Raw genomic sequence first — 17,735 nt, 5'->3', positions numbered from 1 at the left:
ATGCCATCGTCTTCTTTAGGAATGCGTTCCACAAACACGATGGAATCGCCTTGACTTTCTTGCAAGAGACTGTACGCTGATTGCCACTCTTTGTAACACCACACGATGCGTTGGGGTGGACGATCGATCAAATGATGTTTATGTTTGATCAAACGTTTGACGAATTCGGTTTTGCCTGAACCGCTAGATCCAGCAATGAGCATGTTAAAGGGATGGCGAAGATACAAAGCCTCCCAACTGGCACGATCTAAGTGTTCGTCGATGACTTTGACAGTAGAGGAAGAGGGAGCAGAAGTAGCCATAGTGTGAGGAATGTGACACGAAAACAAACAAGCCAAGAGTTTATATACTTTTTTCAGAACACGTTTATTGAATGTTTCAAACACGAATACGAAAGACAAAAATACATAAAAGCCAAAGATTTAAGTGCAACGATAAAAGGCACATCGAAATTATCAACGTGGAATAGAAACAAGTGTCTGTACAACATGTTTTGGGTAAGGTTCTGACCAGTTCTATAGGGGGTAAGGTCTAACAAGTGTCCTCCCGAAAGAAGGGTCTTTCAGGCATGTTCACGACAGTCCTGTCCTGGGTGACGAGTTCTTCTTCTCTCACCGTCACTAACACAGGTTGAAAAGTGACTTTTTTCCTTGAACAACTCTCGTGCATACTGGGTCACTTCTTGGGTCCAAGCCTCAAAATCCCATTCTTTCCAGGCACGGACATCTGTCCAATCGGGGTGTAAGTCACAAGCTACACACATATCGTCATACACGTCTTCGGTAGCTAAAAGTTGACGAATCTTTTTTTCCCGTAGAGGTCGAGAAGTATCCTGATGAAACCGCAAGTCTTTGAGCAAAAGGAGTCTTTCGTGACCATTTAAGGCCATTGGGTGGTAAGTACTGATCGTAAAGAGTCCACAAGGAATCGGCTGGTAAACAAAATCCCAGAAAACAAGTCACTAAGACACACACCACTTGTCGACCCAAATTAAATGCATACAGTTCTTGTAATAATTGATGGCAATGATCCACGGTTTTAATATGGTCATTGAGTTCCTTCCACGGAATCTGTTAAATCACATGTGACATAAGCCGTGGCATGGATTCCTGATTGTATAGTCTCTTTATTTCGGAAGCAATAAACGTACTTTCTAACTAGACATCTTCGTTCTTCAAATCTTGCATACTGTAACCTAAACTTCAGAGTTTGTTTAGACGTTTCCTCTTCCGCTTAGCAGATTCCACGTAAAATATGTTGGTAATCCTTTAATTTGTCTTCCTCAATGCGTTGCTCTAGGTGAATCTCGAAGTAACCAAAATAATGAACATTTCGTTCATTCACTAACTCAAAGTGTTGAAGAAGGTCTGACCACTGAAACAATTTGTGACGAATGAGTTCTTTTATACCATTCAGGTACCAGTGGTTAAAGATCTGGTGACGTAACGGATGCAATTGTTCTTTACGTTTCACTTGTATTTTGACCAGCTCTCGGTAAATGCGTTCTCTCAATTCCACAGGCAAAGCACGAATGTTCTCTTGTAAAGTATCCATAAACAGGTTGTCAGTACAATTCACAATCTTCTCCTAGAGCAAAGTAATCCACATAGTAAGTAATTTCTGACCATTGCCATTCTGGGTAACGTCCAAGAATCTCACTGAACTCTTTTGATGTAAACGGTCTAGAGTGATATAATAGGACGAATGCACACTTGACCCAGAGAAATCTAACACATTGATTATTTTTTTTCACTTTCCTCTTGTGAATTTCTCGGCATAAAGGTTCTGCCCATTGAGATTTCTCTCTGGCAAGTCCCTGCCAAACTTCCTTGTAAATCTTCTCTTGCAGTTCTTTAGGTAATGATTCAATATCGTTTTTGAAATGGAGTTTAAATACTGGTCCCGGTGATGTCCAACATTTGATTCCTAACCAATCTGGTTTCTTCTTCTTCAAAGACATGGTAAGTTACTTCAATGTCTCGGTCCCACTAAGGGTAAGTAATGACAATTCGGTGACCATCGAGCATGTTCTACGTAGGCCGAATCTTGTGGTTCCCAGTGGTGAAGTGACACACCGCAACTGAAGCACTTGACTTTATCCCCTTCGCCCAAGTAGAACAATCCGGCTCTGTCTAATTCTTCGGGGGTCGGTCCTCCCAGATACATAGGCCATTTTCCTTTGAACGATTGAAGACGATTTTCAAAGTCGCAGTATTCCGACAAACGCACAGGAAACGAATATTCGTCTTTCACAGGTTCGTTTCGATGAGGGTTGGGTGACATGGACAGGAGTTTGCTCAGGGTTGGATAACATCCGTATGGGGGTAAACGTGAAGGTTGACATCCACATCGGTCATGAAACCCTGTAAAGTGTCCAAGAGAACGAGCGGCATCGCATTCGCATCCCTCAGGTTTGTCACGCACAGCATCACTTTCCATGATAGGGGTAGTGAAAACAAAGTTCCCATGATGCTTTACGGCATCACTCAGGTCACAGCGTACAGCATCGTTCCCATCGCAAGGCTCACAATCGCATTCTACTTTAGAGTCCTCAAACTTGAATTGTACCTGTCTGAACTTGTTTTGTGTTTCTCTGAAAGTATTCATCTTGTTCGCTTGTTCTTGGTAGTCACAATGAACTATCGATCTTGACCATAGCCTCTTTTTATACTAGTCGCAATGCAGTCTCAAGCTTGTTCATCGTTCCTTTTTTACGTCTTGTTTTGGAAGGTACCGTCTCTAAGGTGCCGTCATCATTGTACCGTAATGTCATGGGCAGAAAGGCCATAAAAAGGTAAGGGCAGTGCGGAGACCATCGAGTATCTTCCAGAATAGCTGAATCTTAATAGATACATAGATCCATTCGTAATATCAGGTCACAACTTAAACACTGTACTTCGTATCCCAATCCAGTCTCAGGTCCCAAGTAGACAAATCCTGTTCTAGCTAAAACATTCGAAGTAGGTAATCCTTTCCTATCCGTAGGCCATGCTTGAAACGTGTCCAATCGACGGGCACAATCACAATAGTCAGGCAAGAAGACCGGAAAAGGGTGGGGTTTGAACTTGGAGTTCTCATCGGGTTTCTCACTCGATTCTTGTTGTGGCGAAGTCATTCTTCTGGTGGGTGGCTATCCTCTTACAACCAATGTTTTATACCAACGTGTCGATAAGGTAAAGTAAAGTGGTTGTTTGTCCCGGTATTCGTAGCCGTAATTTTTAGGACCACCACTGGTGAAACTTAGAATCTTGTCGTCGGGGTGCTCGTCTGTCCATGCTCCTAAATGGTCTCCTTCGATGTCAGGGTGCTGTTGACTCGGGTGACCAATGTAAATGCAACTGTCCATGTCAAAGTACAGGACGCGTTCCCCTAACAGCTCTAAAGGTTGGTACAATTTTAAGCGAGCATGAGCTGTCACGTAAGCCGCAATGATGACATTTCCAAAGGGGTCGTCTTGTACAAAGTCCAGATCTTCTTCGTAATTGACCAAGATCAAATTCTCGCGAACGACGTCCACGTGTGTCATGAATTTGGTTTTGTCGTGAATCATCTGAAAGTAGAGGGAAGGTTCTGTCAAATATTCCGTCTTGGGTAAACACGGTTGTTGTGCCATTTTGCCCCACAATCAAGCTAATATCACTTTGGCAAACGATCGCCTGCCTTCGTTTTTCTCGATGTGATCTAAAGTGATGCCTTCTTGTGCCCAGTATTTATCTTTGAATGTCTTTTGGTCTTCGGGAGTGTGACACCAGGACGGATAGCCGCTGCCTTCTTGCTTTAGTTTCAAAAAGGCATCCACGTAGTCTGCGAAAATGCCTTTCTGCGTGGGGTCACCCTTGTGGTATTGTTGTGTCGTGGGAAAGTGACAAATTTCGTACACTTCTAACAGTTGGTATCCCATGTCCAGAGGTTTGAACAATTATACCCTGACCCAGGTTCCCGTCAAGGCCCGTTCTTCCTGGGTGTGCTGACAATTCTGGTCTTGGTTGCACGTTTCGGCACAAGTACGGCACAAAGGAAACATCAGTTTGCCTTGGCAATGGTGTGGTAAGACGGGATGGTACAAGTCCGTGGGAGGCAAAACTTTACACTTGTTTTTCAGGTCGATGTGTTCCGTCAACAATTGTGGGTGCCCTGCAGGAAAGCGACAATATTTGCACACATAGGGATACAGGGAACACACGTCCAAGTATTTCATTTCTTCTCCTTTCTCTTCGTCGGCTCGGTACAGCAAACAGGTGGCATTGGTTCTTCCTCCGTACAAACTATCCCTCGGGTTCAGTGGGTCCATGAACTGGTAACTTTCCGCGAGGCGTTTAAACTCGTCCAAGTATTTCATTTCTTCTCCTTTCTCTTCGTCGGCTCGGTACAGCAAACAGGTGGCATTGGTTCTTCCTCCGTACAAACTATCCCTCGGGTTCAGCGGGTCCATGAACTGGTAACTTTCCGCGAGGCGTTTAAACTCGGGATCGGTTATCAAACGGTGATCGTACTCGTGTTCCCACAGTTCCACCACTTGGCATCCTTCCTGTTCTAACTTTAGACGTCGCTGACAAGTGGCCTGGTACAAGTCTTCCATGGTTCGTTGTAAAAACTGATTTTTAGTGTCACGGTCAGGGTAACAGACGGGACATCCGTGAAATAAGCAACCGTTAAACTCGTACACAGTCTTGGGGTTTTCTAGGTCCCAGCCATCGACCGAATGCGTTCCGATGGTCTTTGCACCTTCTCCGTTGCGAGCATGCTGAATCCATTTGTCTTCTTGTCGCACAAGTAATGTAACCAGCGTAGGGCTTTGACCGAATATTGACGTTTGACATAGTGAGTCGTTTGAGGAGTGATGACAGCCACGGTGTTTTCAGGCATGAATCGTTGGCGGTACACTAAGGAACACGCTTTGGCAATGGTGCAAGCTTCTTTCAAAGGTTCGACCCTCCGTGTTCCATGAACAGTTCTCGAAATTTTCCACAGCAACGCCGTAAAATGTCCACGTCGGAACGACAATACTTTAGCATTTCTTCCTGAAAGTCGAAAGGGTCTGAGGCGTGAGCCTGGTACCAAGCGTAGAAAGCTTCTCGTTGTTCGGTACGCATGTTGTCGGGGTCGTAGTCTTTAGCCTCAGGCAAATGGGGTAGAACGGTATGTTGATTGGCTTCCGTATTGAAAAAGTGAGGAAAGTACCCCTTAGCCATTTCTGTCATTCCAAACGTTTTAGGCATTCGACTCAAAGGCATGGCCAAGTAACTCATCGAATCTTTACACTGTACTTGTCCCACTTGTATGAAAAAGATTTTGGCTCCGTTCAAAGTGACTTTAGGACGTTCGGTGCCATGTTCCGTATAGTATCTCAAAAGAAACAGTCCATCGTATCCGGAGAAATTGTGAGCCATCACCGTGGCATGACGATGACAATCTCCGTAACGTTCGATGTCCTCTTGGAACCACGTCTTGTCGATGGGGTCTAAGACCCATCGAGCGAAATCGGCTAGCGTGTTTGGTCCCCGAAAGATTTTTTCACGCCCTCCAGGAATCTTACTGCAGTGAGGGCAATGACTGAAGATAGGTTCTTGAATGCACTTCTCGCACGCTCGATGAGCCACGCAGAAATTATTAATGTGAATACCGGTCTCTTGCATGCATTCGAAATCGAAAAAGATGAAATTGCCTTTTTTATTTTTGTGACCGTCCTCTTTCTCTGGTTGGGGCTGGTATTTTTGCACGTAGCATTGGTGTTCCAAGTCCACGATGTGGTGACAAATGTGACATTATTTCTTTCCTGAACATACTTGGTACTATAGGTACGTATGCCTTGACCGCACGTAGGGCACAATCTGAGCAGTTGACAAGCACATTTCTTCTGTGAACCTTGCATCTTCAAATGTTGTTGGTAACAGGTAGGGCTGACAAACGTGCGCAGACAAGTTGAACAATGCACTGGTTCTTGTCCTTCGCTCAGACAGGGTGGAGAGGCCAAACATCCTGAGCATTTCGATCCGCAATGCTGGTGTTGCTCTCGATTGTTATAGCCATAATCACATTTCTCACAGTAATAACCGTATCCTAGGAATGCAGTGATACTGGTAATGGTATTGAAATGGTCATCGTGATGATAAAGGTAAATGTATTTTCCATCCTTAAAGTCTTTCCCTCGAAACAACAGAGGTCCGCGCACTTCTTGAGGGTGCACTTTCAAGGTGTAGCTTGGAGCTAGGACATCTTGCAATTTTTGCATTTCAGGAATGCCACAGGGTGTGTCTGTGGACAGGCCGGCATGTTGTAACAGGAGTTCTGCTTCACTTCGTTGTTTGGCTCGGTCCGATTTTCGAATGTTCTCCCAGGCTCTTTTCCATTCTGCCGTGTCTTTCTTGTTGACATAAGTTCGTCCCACCACGATAGCCCTGGTAAACACATCATGTCTTGAGGGTTGTGAATTTGGACGAGGCTCTTTTTGGTGCTGCGAAGGTCGTTCACCAATAACACCTTATTGCTTTGTCCGGTCCCTTGAGGAGGAGAGACGTGGGTCATGTCCAGTGTGGCTTTTCCATCGGTGATGTCAAACTGGTCATTGCATTGTTGCACGTGTTGAATCTTGTCCATGACTTTGGAAGCGGTCAATTCTGCAGGGGTGCTAAATTCGATCCAAACAGGGGTTTCAAACCATCGTGTTGCATGGAAAGTCTCAAGCGATCGTCTTCTTTGGGTTGACAGTGTCGGTTGAGTGTGGTGAGTAAAGAATCCCACACCCGGTGATGGACCCTTCTGCTTTCTCTAAGGGTACTTCGGACTTGAAATCTTTAAACTTCACCGTGTATTTGTAAGCCGTGGTTCTAAATTTTCTAGAGGAGCGCTTTTCTGTCTCTCGAATGGAATAGTATTTGTCAGGGTTAACTAAGGGTGGTGAACTTTGTTCAGAGGGTTTGAATTCTGGTTCACTCATGTCCTCTTCAAAATCACTGGCATGAATTTGTGCCAAGACTTCAGCTCTGGTACGAGGCAATAGATCACATTTCTGCCTCTTACTTTCTTCTTCTTTCTTCTCAAATGAATTGGATCGTTTCATCTTGAGTGAAAAACGTAAAACGACTAAAGTTTAAACACCATGGGCTACTTTATAGTCATGGCAGACCAGCGTATATAAAGGGTATGTGTCTCGTCCTTTCACTATTCATTTCACTCTCTAACCGAGCACAACGATGGAAGAGACTACCCAAATCGAACGTTTCATCAAAGCTTTGCTATGGGTCATTAGAAAATTTTCTTCAGACCAGCCTTCGGACTACTCTCCTTCCTTGCGAGATAAAAGTGAAGATACTTGCTATATCTGTCAGAAGAAAGGGCATTGGTCTTCAAAGTGTCCAGACCGTCAAAAAAGAGAAAAAAAAGGGTTTAGAAAAGACAAAAGTCAAGATACCTGTTATCATTGTCAAGAAAAAGGACACTGGTCTCCAGATTGCCCAAAAAACGAAAGAAGAGGAGTTAGAAGAAGAGAGAAATTCTTCAGAGGAAGAAGAAAGGGATTCTTCAAAGGAAGAACAGGAAGAAAGAAGACAATTCTATTTACAAGAGACAAAGAAAAAGAAACAGGAAAAGAAAAAAAGAAGGGAAGAAAGTGAGGAGGAAGAAGAGGAAAATAATGTGAAGAAATTTAAAAAACAGAGAGAGTAAATAATGAGATAGAAGAAGTCTATGAACTTTTTTAGAGTGTTTTGTTGTGAATTGTGAATTGAATTGTAAATATTAATAAAATAATAAATTAATTATAAAAGGTAAGTGTCTTTGGGTTTTTGATTTTAAAATAAGAATCTACACTCACGCACTCGTACACAGACACGTACTATAGGGGTAAATGGGGCTTTTTGAGTTATTGGCAATTGAAATTGTATCTCTTTTCGAGAGACGTGGGTGGCCCTGAAAAGAGCCTTTTTTGGTGAAGGGGTGAGTTTAAGTAATCAGCTTTAACTGCCTTAAGCCTTTGCCACAGCCGAGGCCTACTTCAGATGATGGTTTGGTTGAAATCACTAAGGGCGGTACGGTAGGCTTAGTCACAGGGCTGGAGTGTTTAGCTCGGGAAGGTCGTATTCTCTTCGGTCGTGATAATGAAGTCAGATACATTTGTTTTAGACTTCTTAACTCCGCTAAAATGTCCAACAGTACCGTGACGGTTTGACTTTCACCCTCTTGTTTCTTTGCTGCTTCTTCTTCTTGTTTTTTTCTTACCTCTTCTTCTTGCTGCTGTTGCTGTAGAAGAAAAGCTTGTTCTGCTTCCTTTTGCTGCTGTATAAATTTCTCCAATTCTTCTTTCTGTCTCTGTCGAAAATTATCCACGTGTGGTAATGAAGGAGAAGGTGACGAAAGTTCTGGAACAAATTCTTGCGAGGTAAGAAAATCCACAAAATCCCAATTCACCTCTTCTGAAAGTAAGTTCCCTTGTGTAGTCTCCACGGCTGATCGTTTTCTGAGTTTCCGTCATGTTAAAAAACTGTCGCATGGATTGACTGCACACAGGCGATAGCGAATCTATATAGATTACGTGCTCTATTCGGATTGGATGTGGGCTAACTGAATTTTGTAACGCGTGTTTGGATTGGTCAACGAACTCAATCCGTTTCAATCCTTTCTGTCCCTATAAATAAGCGCAGTTCACTGCATTGATTCACCTGTTCTCGGAGCCTCAAGATGTGGACCGACGTTCAATCTTCAACCCTTGTGTCAACAATGATGTTCAGGACGGACATACCCATGTATGTCCGATCCAAGTGGACCGTTGTCCATGGGACCACCACCAGTCTATGGATACGTAGGATTTACGTGGAGAGGCAAGAATGCCTCAAAAGAGTGCTAGTTTATGGACCTACACTGAGACGAAGTTTAAGGCAAAGAAGATGTCGCAGATGCACTTTATGTTAAGGGCATATTAACATAAACCCAAAGGCCCTTTTCAGGGCCACTCCAATTTCTCGAAAAGAGATCTACTTTCAATTGCCTACCCCCATTTTTTATTTGTGTGTGTGTGTGTGTGTGTGTGTGTGTGTGTTTTATATCCCTCTCCCCTGTTCCCTTTCTATAGACCCATCAGGTCGGGACCGTATTAAAATAGGGTCCCGACCCTGTTCCATTTCCCTTGTTAATTTCCCATTGTCCCTATACAGACCCACGATTTATTCCCATGTTAAATTTCCCCTCCTCCCTAGACAGTCCCACGATTTATTCCCATGTTAAATTTCCCCTTGTCCCTGGACAGTCCCACGATTTATTCCCCATGTTAAATTCCCATTGTCCCTATATAATCCCACGATTTTTCCCCATGTTAAATTTACATAGTCCCTATATCGTCCCAGGGGTGTTTTTAATGATAATTCCCATTGTCCCTGAATCGTCCCCATTCACTACTGACATTCGTGAAAAGCCAATGCAAATAAAGAAATCCGAATATGGTGAAATCTGAATATGGTTTAAGAAAGACTTAAATATCGTCTGCGTCATAAACACAATATTTTATTTTACGCCTTGGTATTACTATATAACATTATAGGTGAGATAGTTTATATATATATATATATATATATATATATATATATATATATATATATATATATATATATATATATATATATATATATATATATATATATATATACTGAAGCTGAGGTTAACGTTTAGAAACAGAAGATTTGAATGGCATGATTGGATGTGTGAAAAGAATATACCAGATGTGTGCTAAATAATGAATTCATCAACATTTCAGGAGCTAGTTTTAGTGCATAATACAAAAAAAGTTGTGTTCCTTGGTAAATACCGGACATATTTCAACTTGTGGCAATAACTATACTTGAACTCAGTTTTATAAATCATTTGTATATCACTGTGTGTTTACGTCATTCTGAGATATATCCAATATTAAATATTATCTAGGTATTAATATATGTTTTGGATATGAAACACCATATATATATATATATATATATATATATATATATATATATATATATATATATAGAGAGAGAGAGAGAGAGAGAGAGAGATGAAAGAGTTGAGCAAAATATAAACAAAAGAGATACAACTATAGATCATAAATCATAAGTGTTACATAACAGTGCAATACACAGAAGGCATTTACTCTTTCTCGTAGCTGTTCATTATATTTTCTCAAGAGTTTGTTTTGCCCTTCTTAAATACAGATACCATACAGACGTCTTCCAGACGGGTCCTTCTTACGACTTAGTACAACAATTCCACATGAATCTATGTCCCGCATTAGAAAAGCAGTAAGCGTCATAATAAATATCATATACACTTTTCAGGCGGTGAAACAAATTAACTGAAACAATACTTACTATGCTTTCCACAGATGACCTTAATTCTTTGTAGCTTGCGGAGAGTGGGTTGTTGTAGTCTGCCAAATAGTTTGCTCTTACTTCCAATGTGAACTTAATGGTATTTGTGTCATCTAAAATTTAAAAAATATATTTTTAGGTGGCGACACATCTCATAAATTATTGCGCATATAAAAACGTTTCACAAAAAGTTACTTTCTGTTGAAAAAGGTACCGAAAATAAATAGTTGTGTTACTCAATTAAAATTATAAGTATACTTCTGAAATTTCGGGAATGGCATGTAGATACACTTCCATTAATATTAATCACATACAGTTTAAGTAATACATTAGCTATTCTATGTACAACTACAAGGGGGAGAGTAATTCTGTTAAGCGGATCAGTCAACGAGACATCGGATCTTTCTCATTTTTAATTTTCCTTTCCGTATATAATGTACTAGAAACAACTCGTTTCATGCATCCTGGAAATGTGGTTGCTAATTGTTTATATTCTGAAAGGTCTATATTGTAATAATCAAATATGGCAAAGAGCTCAACAACGAGGGATCCAGATCTGTTAATGAAGAGCATTTATTTACATTAAATGGACGTTATGAGCCACATACCGTATACACTATATGGTAGTGTATTCTATCAACTATCACGGAGGATAGGCACAATTTGTGGTGATGACGCATGTTTGAGATATTGCTGTGTGACAAAATGACATTTTCAAAGGAAAGCTTAGAATGGTGCTAACATTTTCAGAAAATCTTGTCCAATGTGGCGAAATGTGGGTCGGTCGATTTCAAACAAGACTATAAAAGCATATCATAAGACAATGTACCTGTTGTAGCCGCAGTAGAGACCGTCTCTCGAGTCGATGAGGTGGTGCTGCTACTACTAGTAGTTGTTTCGCTTGGTATGAAAGTAGTTCTAGATGCAGTGGATGAAGCCAACGAATTTGCAGTCATTGGTGTACTTCTACTTGCAAACGATGTGGATGGAACCGAAGTTGTTAAGGTTTCCAATGTAGACGCGATCGTTGGCGTTGCTGTCTCTGAACTTGTAGTTTCCGACAGCGTTGTTGTCGCACATGTAGTCGTCGTACCAATTGTACTCGCTGTTGCCGCCGTAGAGCTAGTCTCCTGTGTGGTAGTGCCTGTAGACTGAGTCGACTTGCTTGTTGAACTGCTACTTGTTGCTATTGAAGAAGTAGTTGTCGGCAACGTCTCGCTTGTACTAGTTGGTAAGGTTGATGTGGAACTATTCGGGGAATTAGCTGTTAGATCACTTGTAGAAGCTGAGAAAGAAACGATAGTTTTGAAATGACTGCCTCAGCAAACATCATATCTCTGTCTTTAATGGTTTTCATTTCGGCAAATTTACCTTGCCTTTTAATATCCCAGCTTGCCGATTTCATTAGTGTCTATTAAATGATGACTATTTCTATTCCTACTACACCCATTCACTTCTAAGCCAAGAAGTGTTGGTGCTCTCAATTTTCAATACAAATATTTGTTTTTCTTTTTTCTCTGTTTCTGTGGGTGAGGCATATAATTATCTCAAGGTTACATTGAAAGCTTTTTTTTGTTTGCCCATTACCAAACAACCTAATTACTTCCCGACGGAGAAGGTGTATTCCGTCTCTCTCCAAGAACCGTGATATTAAACAAAATGACACAGCTCAGATCAGGATATTACTAAATTACAGTCCTTCGCTCATCCATGCGTTTCAGGAGATAAAGTATATTTCCTGTCATTTCAATCACCCATGCTCTCTAATTAATATTATATTGGTATTATCGGTCCTATTAGTTTTTTCTTCTCGTCTCCTTCACAATAGTACAAGACGTGCATTGATTAAGATAATTTTGTTAAACTTACTTTTCCAAAGGTCAGTATTAAGAAAAACAATTCATATTTGCTCGTCTAATTTGCAAACGTACAAAGGATTGATCACAAGTTGTACTTAAAATATATTACCGCGAAATACATCCGATCACTTTTGTCTGAATATCAATCCTTACTGCCGTAATTGGCGACTTGCTTGTTTGATATGCCTTCAAGTACGGTCCCTTGCTGCAACTTTACTAATCGCTGTTTTCAATTTACATTTTTCAGATAATCAGTTTGTATTGTAGATGGTCAAAGTGATTTATGCATAGGGTACAATTGCGCACTATGTAAGTCGCATTCAACTCTTTTCCAAAATTATAGATAGGAACACAAGAGTATCAAACAACAGATTATCATATTGTTAACATACTCATAAAATATTGTTGAATGTGGACAAAGAAAAATGTGGGCCCGTCGATTGCAATGAAGAATAGGAAAGCATCTCAAGAAGAAAATATACCTGCTGTGGCTGTGGTAGTGGGAAACCCGTAAGTCGATGAAGTACCGCTATGACTAGTCGTTGTTTCGCTTGGTATGGAAGTAGTGCTAGATGCATTTGTCGTCGCCGACGTGGTTGTTGTTTGTGGTGTACCTCTACTTGTACTTATATAATATACGGTTGTTTGAGTAGGAAATGTCGTTAAAGAGGCAGATGTGGTTGTAACCGGAGTTGTTGAGGTTTCCAATGTAGATGAGGTCGTTGACATTGATTTATCTGAAGTTGTACTCTCCGACAGTGTTATTGACGCACCAGCAGCGGTAACCCCAACTGTATTCCTTGCCACCGAAGTGTTAGTCTCCAGAGTGGAAGTGCCTGTAGACTGAGTCGACCTGCTTGTTTGACTGCTGATTGTTGATACGGAGGACGTTGTTGTCGGCAACGATATTGTAGACGGTTCGCTTGTACTAGTTGCTGTTGGTGACGTTGTTGATGTGGATCTAGTCTGAGAAGTAACTGTTGTTGCATCGCTTGATGAAGCTGTAAAAGACATGATCGATTTGCAATGACGGCCTCTGAAACCACCATATCTGAGTCTTGAATTGCTTTCAGTTAGGTAAATGTACTTCAGATTTTACTATCTCAACCTGCACATTTCATTAATGTCTATAAATAATATATTTTAACGTGCACACTACACGCAATCCCTTCTAGGATGGAAAGTGTTTGTGATCTCAATCGTCATTACACATTTAAATTCGTTTCCTTTTCCTCAGTTTATGTCAGTAACCTCCATGATACATTGAGAGCTTGAATTAATATGTAAATTATGTAACATGCTTCTTTTTTCACGACTGAAGAGATTTGTTCATTCAATCAAAGTCAAACATGACAGTTAAGGTTTTAAAATTATTAATTTACATCTATTTCTTTCATACATTCATTGCAGAAGATAAATTAAATTTCTTTTAATTTTAACCATTCATTCGCTCTAATTAATGTCACAGTCTTTTCATTATTCTTAGCGGTCATTTATTGTATCATTTCCATAGAACAAAGAACTCTCTTCTGAAACCTAACTTTGTAAAATTTACCTTTCCAAAGGTTTATATTAATACATTGAATAAAAACAAGCTCTTCTCTTGCTTGAACATACAAACAATATGTCAAAAGTATGAATAAAGCTACTTTAAACGAAATATCTTTGATGATTTTTGTGTCGAAAGTATTCAAAGAAAATATAAAGTTGTTAAATGTTCGCATCAGTCACCATCATGTGCGATCCCATTTCCAGATCGATTCGATTGGATTAACATTGTAAGCATATTTATTCTTTGTGCCCTTATTGTTGACCCCCTTTGTGATATCTAGAGGTGTATATCCTATGATGTCATCTTAATAATCTGTGCGTTTGTAATTTCTAGTTTCAAATCTTCAGTTTGGTGGTCGAACGGTGTATCCAGGGAGTATTACCAATATTGTTGGAAGGTGCATTAAGCACTATTCTTATCATACAGATGCCAAAACGAGACTTTCAAAGAAAACTTAGATTGGTGCTAACATTTTGTGAAAATCTTGTGCCATGTGGGCAAATGTGGATCGGTCGATTTCACTGAAGACTATAAAAACATATCATGAAGACAGTGTACCTGTTGCAGCTGTGGTAGAGGCAGTTTCCTGAGTCGGTGAGGTGGTGCTGCTACTACTACTTGTTGTTCCGCTTGGTATGGAAGTAGTACTAAATACAGTGGATGTCGCCAACGTGTTTGTAATCATTGGTGTACTGTTACTTGCAGACGATGTGGATGGAACCGAAGTTGTTGGGGTCTCTAATGTAGACGCGAACGCTGGCGTTGTTATCTCTGAACTTGTAGTTTCCGACAGCGTTGTTGTCGTACCAGTAGTCGTCGTACCAACTGTACTCGCTGTTGCCGCCGCAGAGCTAGTCTCTTCTGTGGTAGTGCCTGTAGACTGAGTCGACCTGCTTGTTGAACTGTTACTTGTTGCTATTGAAGAAGTAGTTGTCGGCAACGTCTCGCTTGTACTAGCTGGTGACGTTGATGTGGAACTAGTCGGGGAAGTTGTTGTTGCAGCACTTGTAGAAGCTAAGAAAGAAACGATATATATGCAATGACTGCCTAAGCAAACATCATATCAGCGTCTTTAATGGTTTTCATTACGGCAAATTAACCCTACCTTTGAGTATCTCAACTTGCCGATTTCATTAGTGTCTATTAAATGATGACTATTTCTATGCCCACTACACCCATTCACTTCTATGCTAACAAGTGTTGGTACTCTCAGATTTCAATACAACTTTAATTTGTTTCTTCTATTTTCTCAGTTTCTATGGGTAAGGCATATAATTATCTCAAGGTTACATTGAAAGGTTGTTTTCTTGTGCCCATTACCAAACAACCTAATTACTTCCCGACGGAGAAGGTGTATTCCGTCTCTCTCCAAGAACCGTGACATTAAACAAAATGTCACAGCTCAGATCAGGATATTACTAAATTACAGTCCTTCGCTCATACATGTGTTTCAGGAGGTAAAGTATATTTCCTGTCATTTAAATCACCCATGCTCTCTAATTAATATTATATTGGTATTATCGGTCCAATGAGTTTTTTCTTCTCGTCCCCTTCACATTAGTACAAGACGTGCATTGATTAAGATAATTGTGTTAAATTTACTTTTCCAAGGGTCTACATTAAAAGAAAGAATTCATATTTGCTCGTCTCATTTGCAAACGTACAAACGATTGATCACAAGTTGTACTCAAATTCTATTACCGCGAAATACATCCGAGGACTTTTGTGACGAGACCCTTAAAAAAATGAAATCCATGTATGTAAACAAAGCTCTCTCATTTCATCGTTTCCCTTGTCAGATCAACACAACTGGAGAAAGATTGTATGAGTGTCAATCCTTACTGCCATAATTGGCTACTTGCTTGTTTGATATGTCTTCAAGTACAGTCCTTTGATGCAACTTTACTAATCGCTGTTTTTAACTTAAATTTTTCAGATAATCAGTTTGTATTGTAGATGGACAAAGTGATTCATGCATGGAGTATAATTGCGCACTATGTAAGTTGCATTCAACTCTTTTCCAAAATTATAGATAGGAACACAAGAGTATCAAACAACAGATTATCATATTGTTAACATACTCAGAAAATATTGTTGAATGTGGACAAAGAAAAATGTGGGCCCGTCGATTGCAATGAAGAATAGGAAAGCATCTCAAGAAGAAAATATACCTGCTGTGGCTGTGGTAGTGGGAAACCCGTAAGTCGATGAAGTACCGCTATGACTAGTCGTTGTTTCGCTTGGTATGGAAGTAGTGCTAGATGCATTTGTCGTCGCCGACGTGGTTGTTGTTTGTGGTGTACCTCTACTTGTACTTATAGAATATACGGTTGTTTGAGTAGGAAATGTCGTTAAAGAGGCAGATGTGGTTGTAACCGGAGTTGTTGAGGTTTCCAATGTAGATGAGGTCGTTGACATTGATTTATCTGAAGTTGTACTCTCCGACAGTGTTATTGACGCACCAGCAGCGGTAACCCCAACTGTATTCCTTGCCACCGAAGTGTTAGTCTCCAGAGTGGAAGTGCCTGTAGACTGAGTCGACCTGCTTGTTTGACTGCTGATTGTTGATACGGAGGACGTTGTTTTCGGCAACGATATTGTGGACGGTTCGCTTGTACTAGTTGCTGTTGGTGACGTTGTTGATGTGGATCTAGTCTGAGAAGTAACTGTTGTTGCATCGCTTGATGAAGCTGTAAAAGACATGATCGATTTGCAATGACGGCCTCTGAAACCACCATATCTGAGTCTTGAATTGCTTTCAGTTAGGTAAATGTACTTCAGATTTTACTATCTCAACCTGCACATTTCATTAATGTCTATAAATAATATATTTTAACGTGCACACTACACGCAATCCCTTCTAGGATGGAAAGTGTTTGTGATCTCAATCGTCATTACACATTTAAATTCGTTTCCTTTTCCTCAGTTTATGTCAGTAACCTCCATGATACATTGAGAGCTTGAATTAATATGTAAATTATGTAACATGCTTCTTTTTTCACGACTGATGAGATTTGTTCATTCCATCAAAGTCAAACATGACAGTTCAGGTTTTAAAATTATTAATTTACATCTATTTCTTTCATACATTTATTGCAGAAAATAAACCAAATTTCTTTTAAGTTTAACCATTCATTCGCTCTAATTAAAGTCACAGTCTTTTCATTATTCTTAGCGGTCATTTATTGTATCATTTCCATAGAACAAAGACCTCTTTTTTGAAACCTAACTTTGTAAAATTTACCTTTCCAAAGGTTTATATTAGTACATTGAATAAAAACAAGCTCTTCTCTTGCTTGAGCATACAAACAATATGTCAAAAGTATGAATAAAGCTACTTAAAACGAAATATCTTTGATGACTTTTGTGTCGAAAGTATTCAAAGAAAATATAAAGTTGTTAAATGTACGCATCAGTCACCATCATGTGCGATCCCATTTCCAGATCGATTCGATTGGATTAACATTGTAAGCATATTTATTCTTTGTGCCCTTATTGTTGACCCCCTTTGTGATATCTAGAGGTCTATATCCTATGATGTCATCTTAATAATCTGTGCGTTTGTAATTTCTAGTTTCAAATCTTCAGTTTGGTGGTCGAACGGTATATCCAGGGAGTATTACCAATATTGTTGGAAGGTGCATTAAGCACTATTCTTATCATACAGATGCCAAAACGAGACTTTCAAAGAAAACTTAGATTGGTGCTAACATTTTGTGAAAATCTTGTGCCATGTGGGCAAATGTGGATCGGTCGATTTCACTGAAGACTATAAAAACAAAGCATGAAGACAATGTACCTGTTTTAGCTGTGGTAGAGGCAGTTTCCTGAGTCGGTGAGGTGGTGCTGCTACTACTACTTGTTGTTCCGCTTGGTATGGAAGTAGTACTAAATACAGTGGATGTCGCCAACGTGTTTGTAGTCATTGGTGTACTGTTACTTGCATACGATGTGGATGGAACCGAAGTTGTTGAGGTTTCTAATGTAGAC

General features: G+C 40.2%; 1 protein-coding gene across 1 annotated transcript in view; it reads right to left on the bottom strand.

Moving 5' to 3' along the window:
* Positions 1-12,937, bottom strand: part of LOC149791509 (uncharacterized) — a 38,963-nt gene extending 26,026 nt beyond the window's left edge. Inside the window, exons 1-3 of the mRNA XM_089970032.1 lie at positions 12,676-12,937; positions 11,164-11,619; positions 10,335-10,447 (exon numbers count right to left, since the gene is read on the bottom strand). Coding sequence (XP_089826158.1) covers positions 10,335-10,447; positions 11,164-11,619; positions 12,676-12,922 — 816 coding nt within the window. The 5' untranslated portion in view covers positions 12,923-12,937. The remainder of the gene's footprint in view (positions 1-10,334; positions 10,448-11,163; positions 11,620-12,675) is intronic.
* Positions 12,938-17,735: the final 4,798 nt, after the last annotated feature.

This window comes from Sinohyriopsis cumingii, chromosome 9 (assembly GCF_028554795.1).
Source record: "Sinohyriopsis cumingii isolate HCF-2022 chromosome 9, ASM2855479v2, whole genome shotgun sequence".
Taxonomy (NCBI): domain Eukaryota; kingdom Metazoa; phylum Mollusca; class Bivalvia; order Unionida; family Unionidae; genus Sinohyriopsis; species Sinohyriopsis cumingii.
The sequence above is the reverse complement of the archived record's forward strand: the minus strand, read 5'-3'. Positions and strand labels throughout refer to the sequence as shown.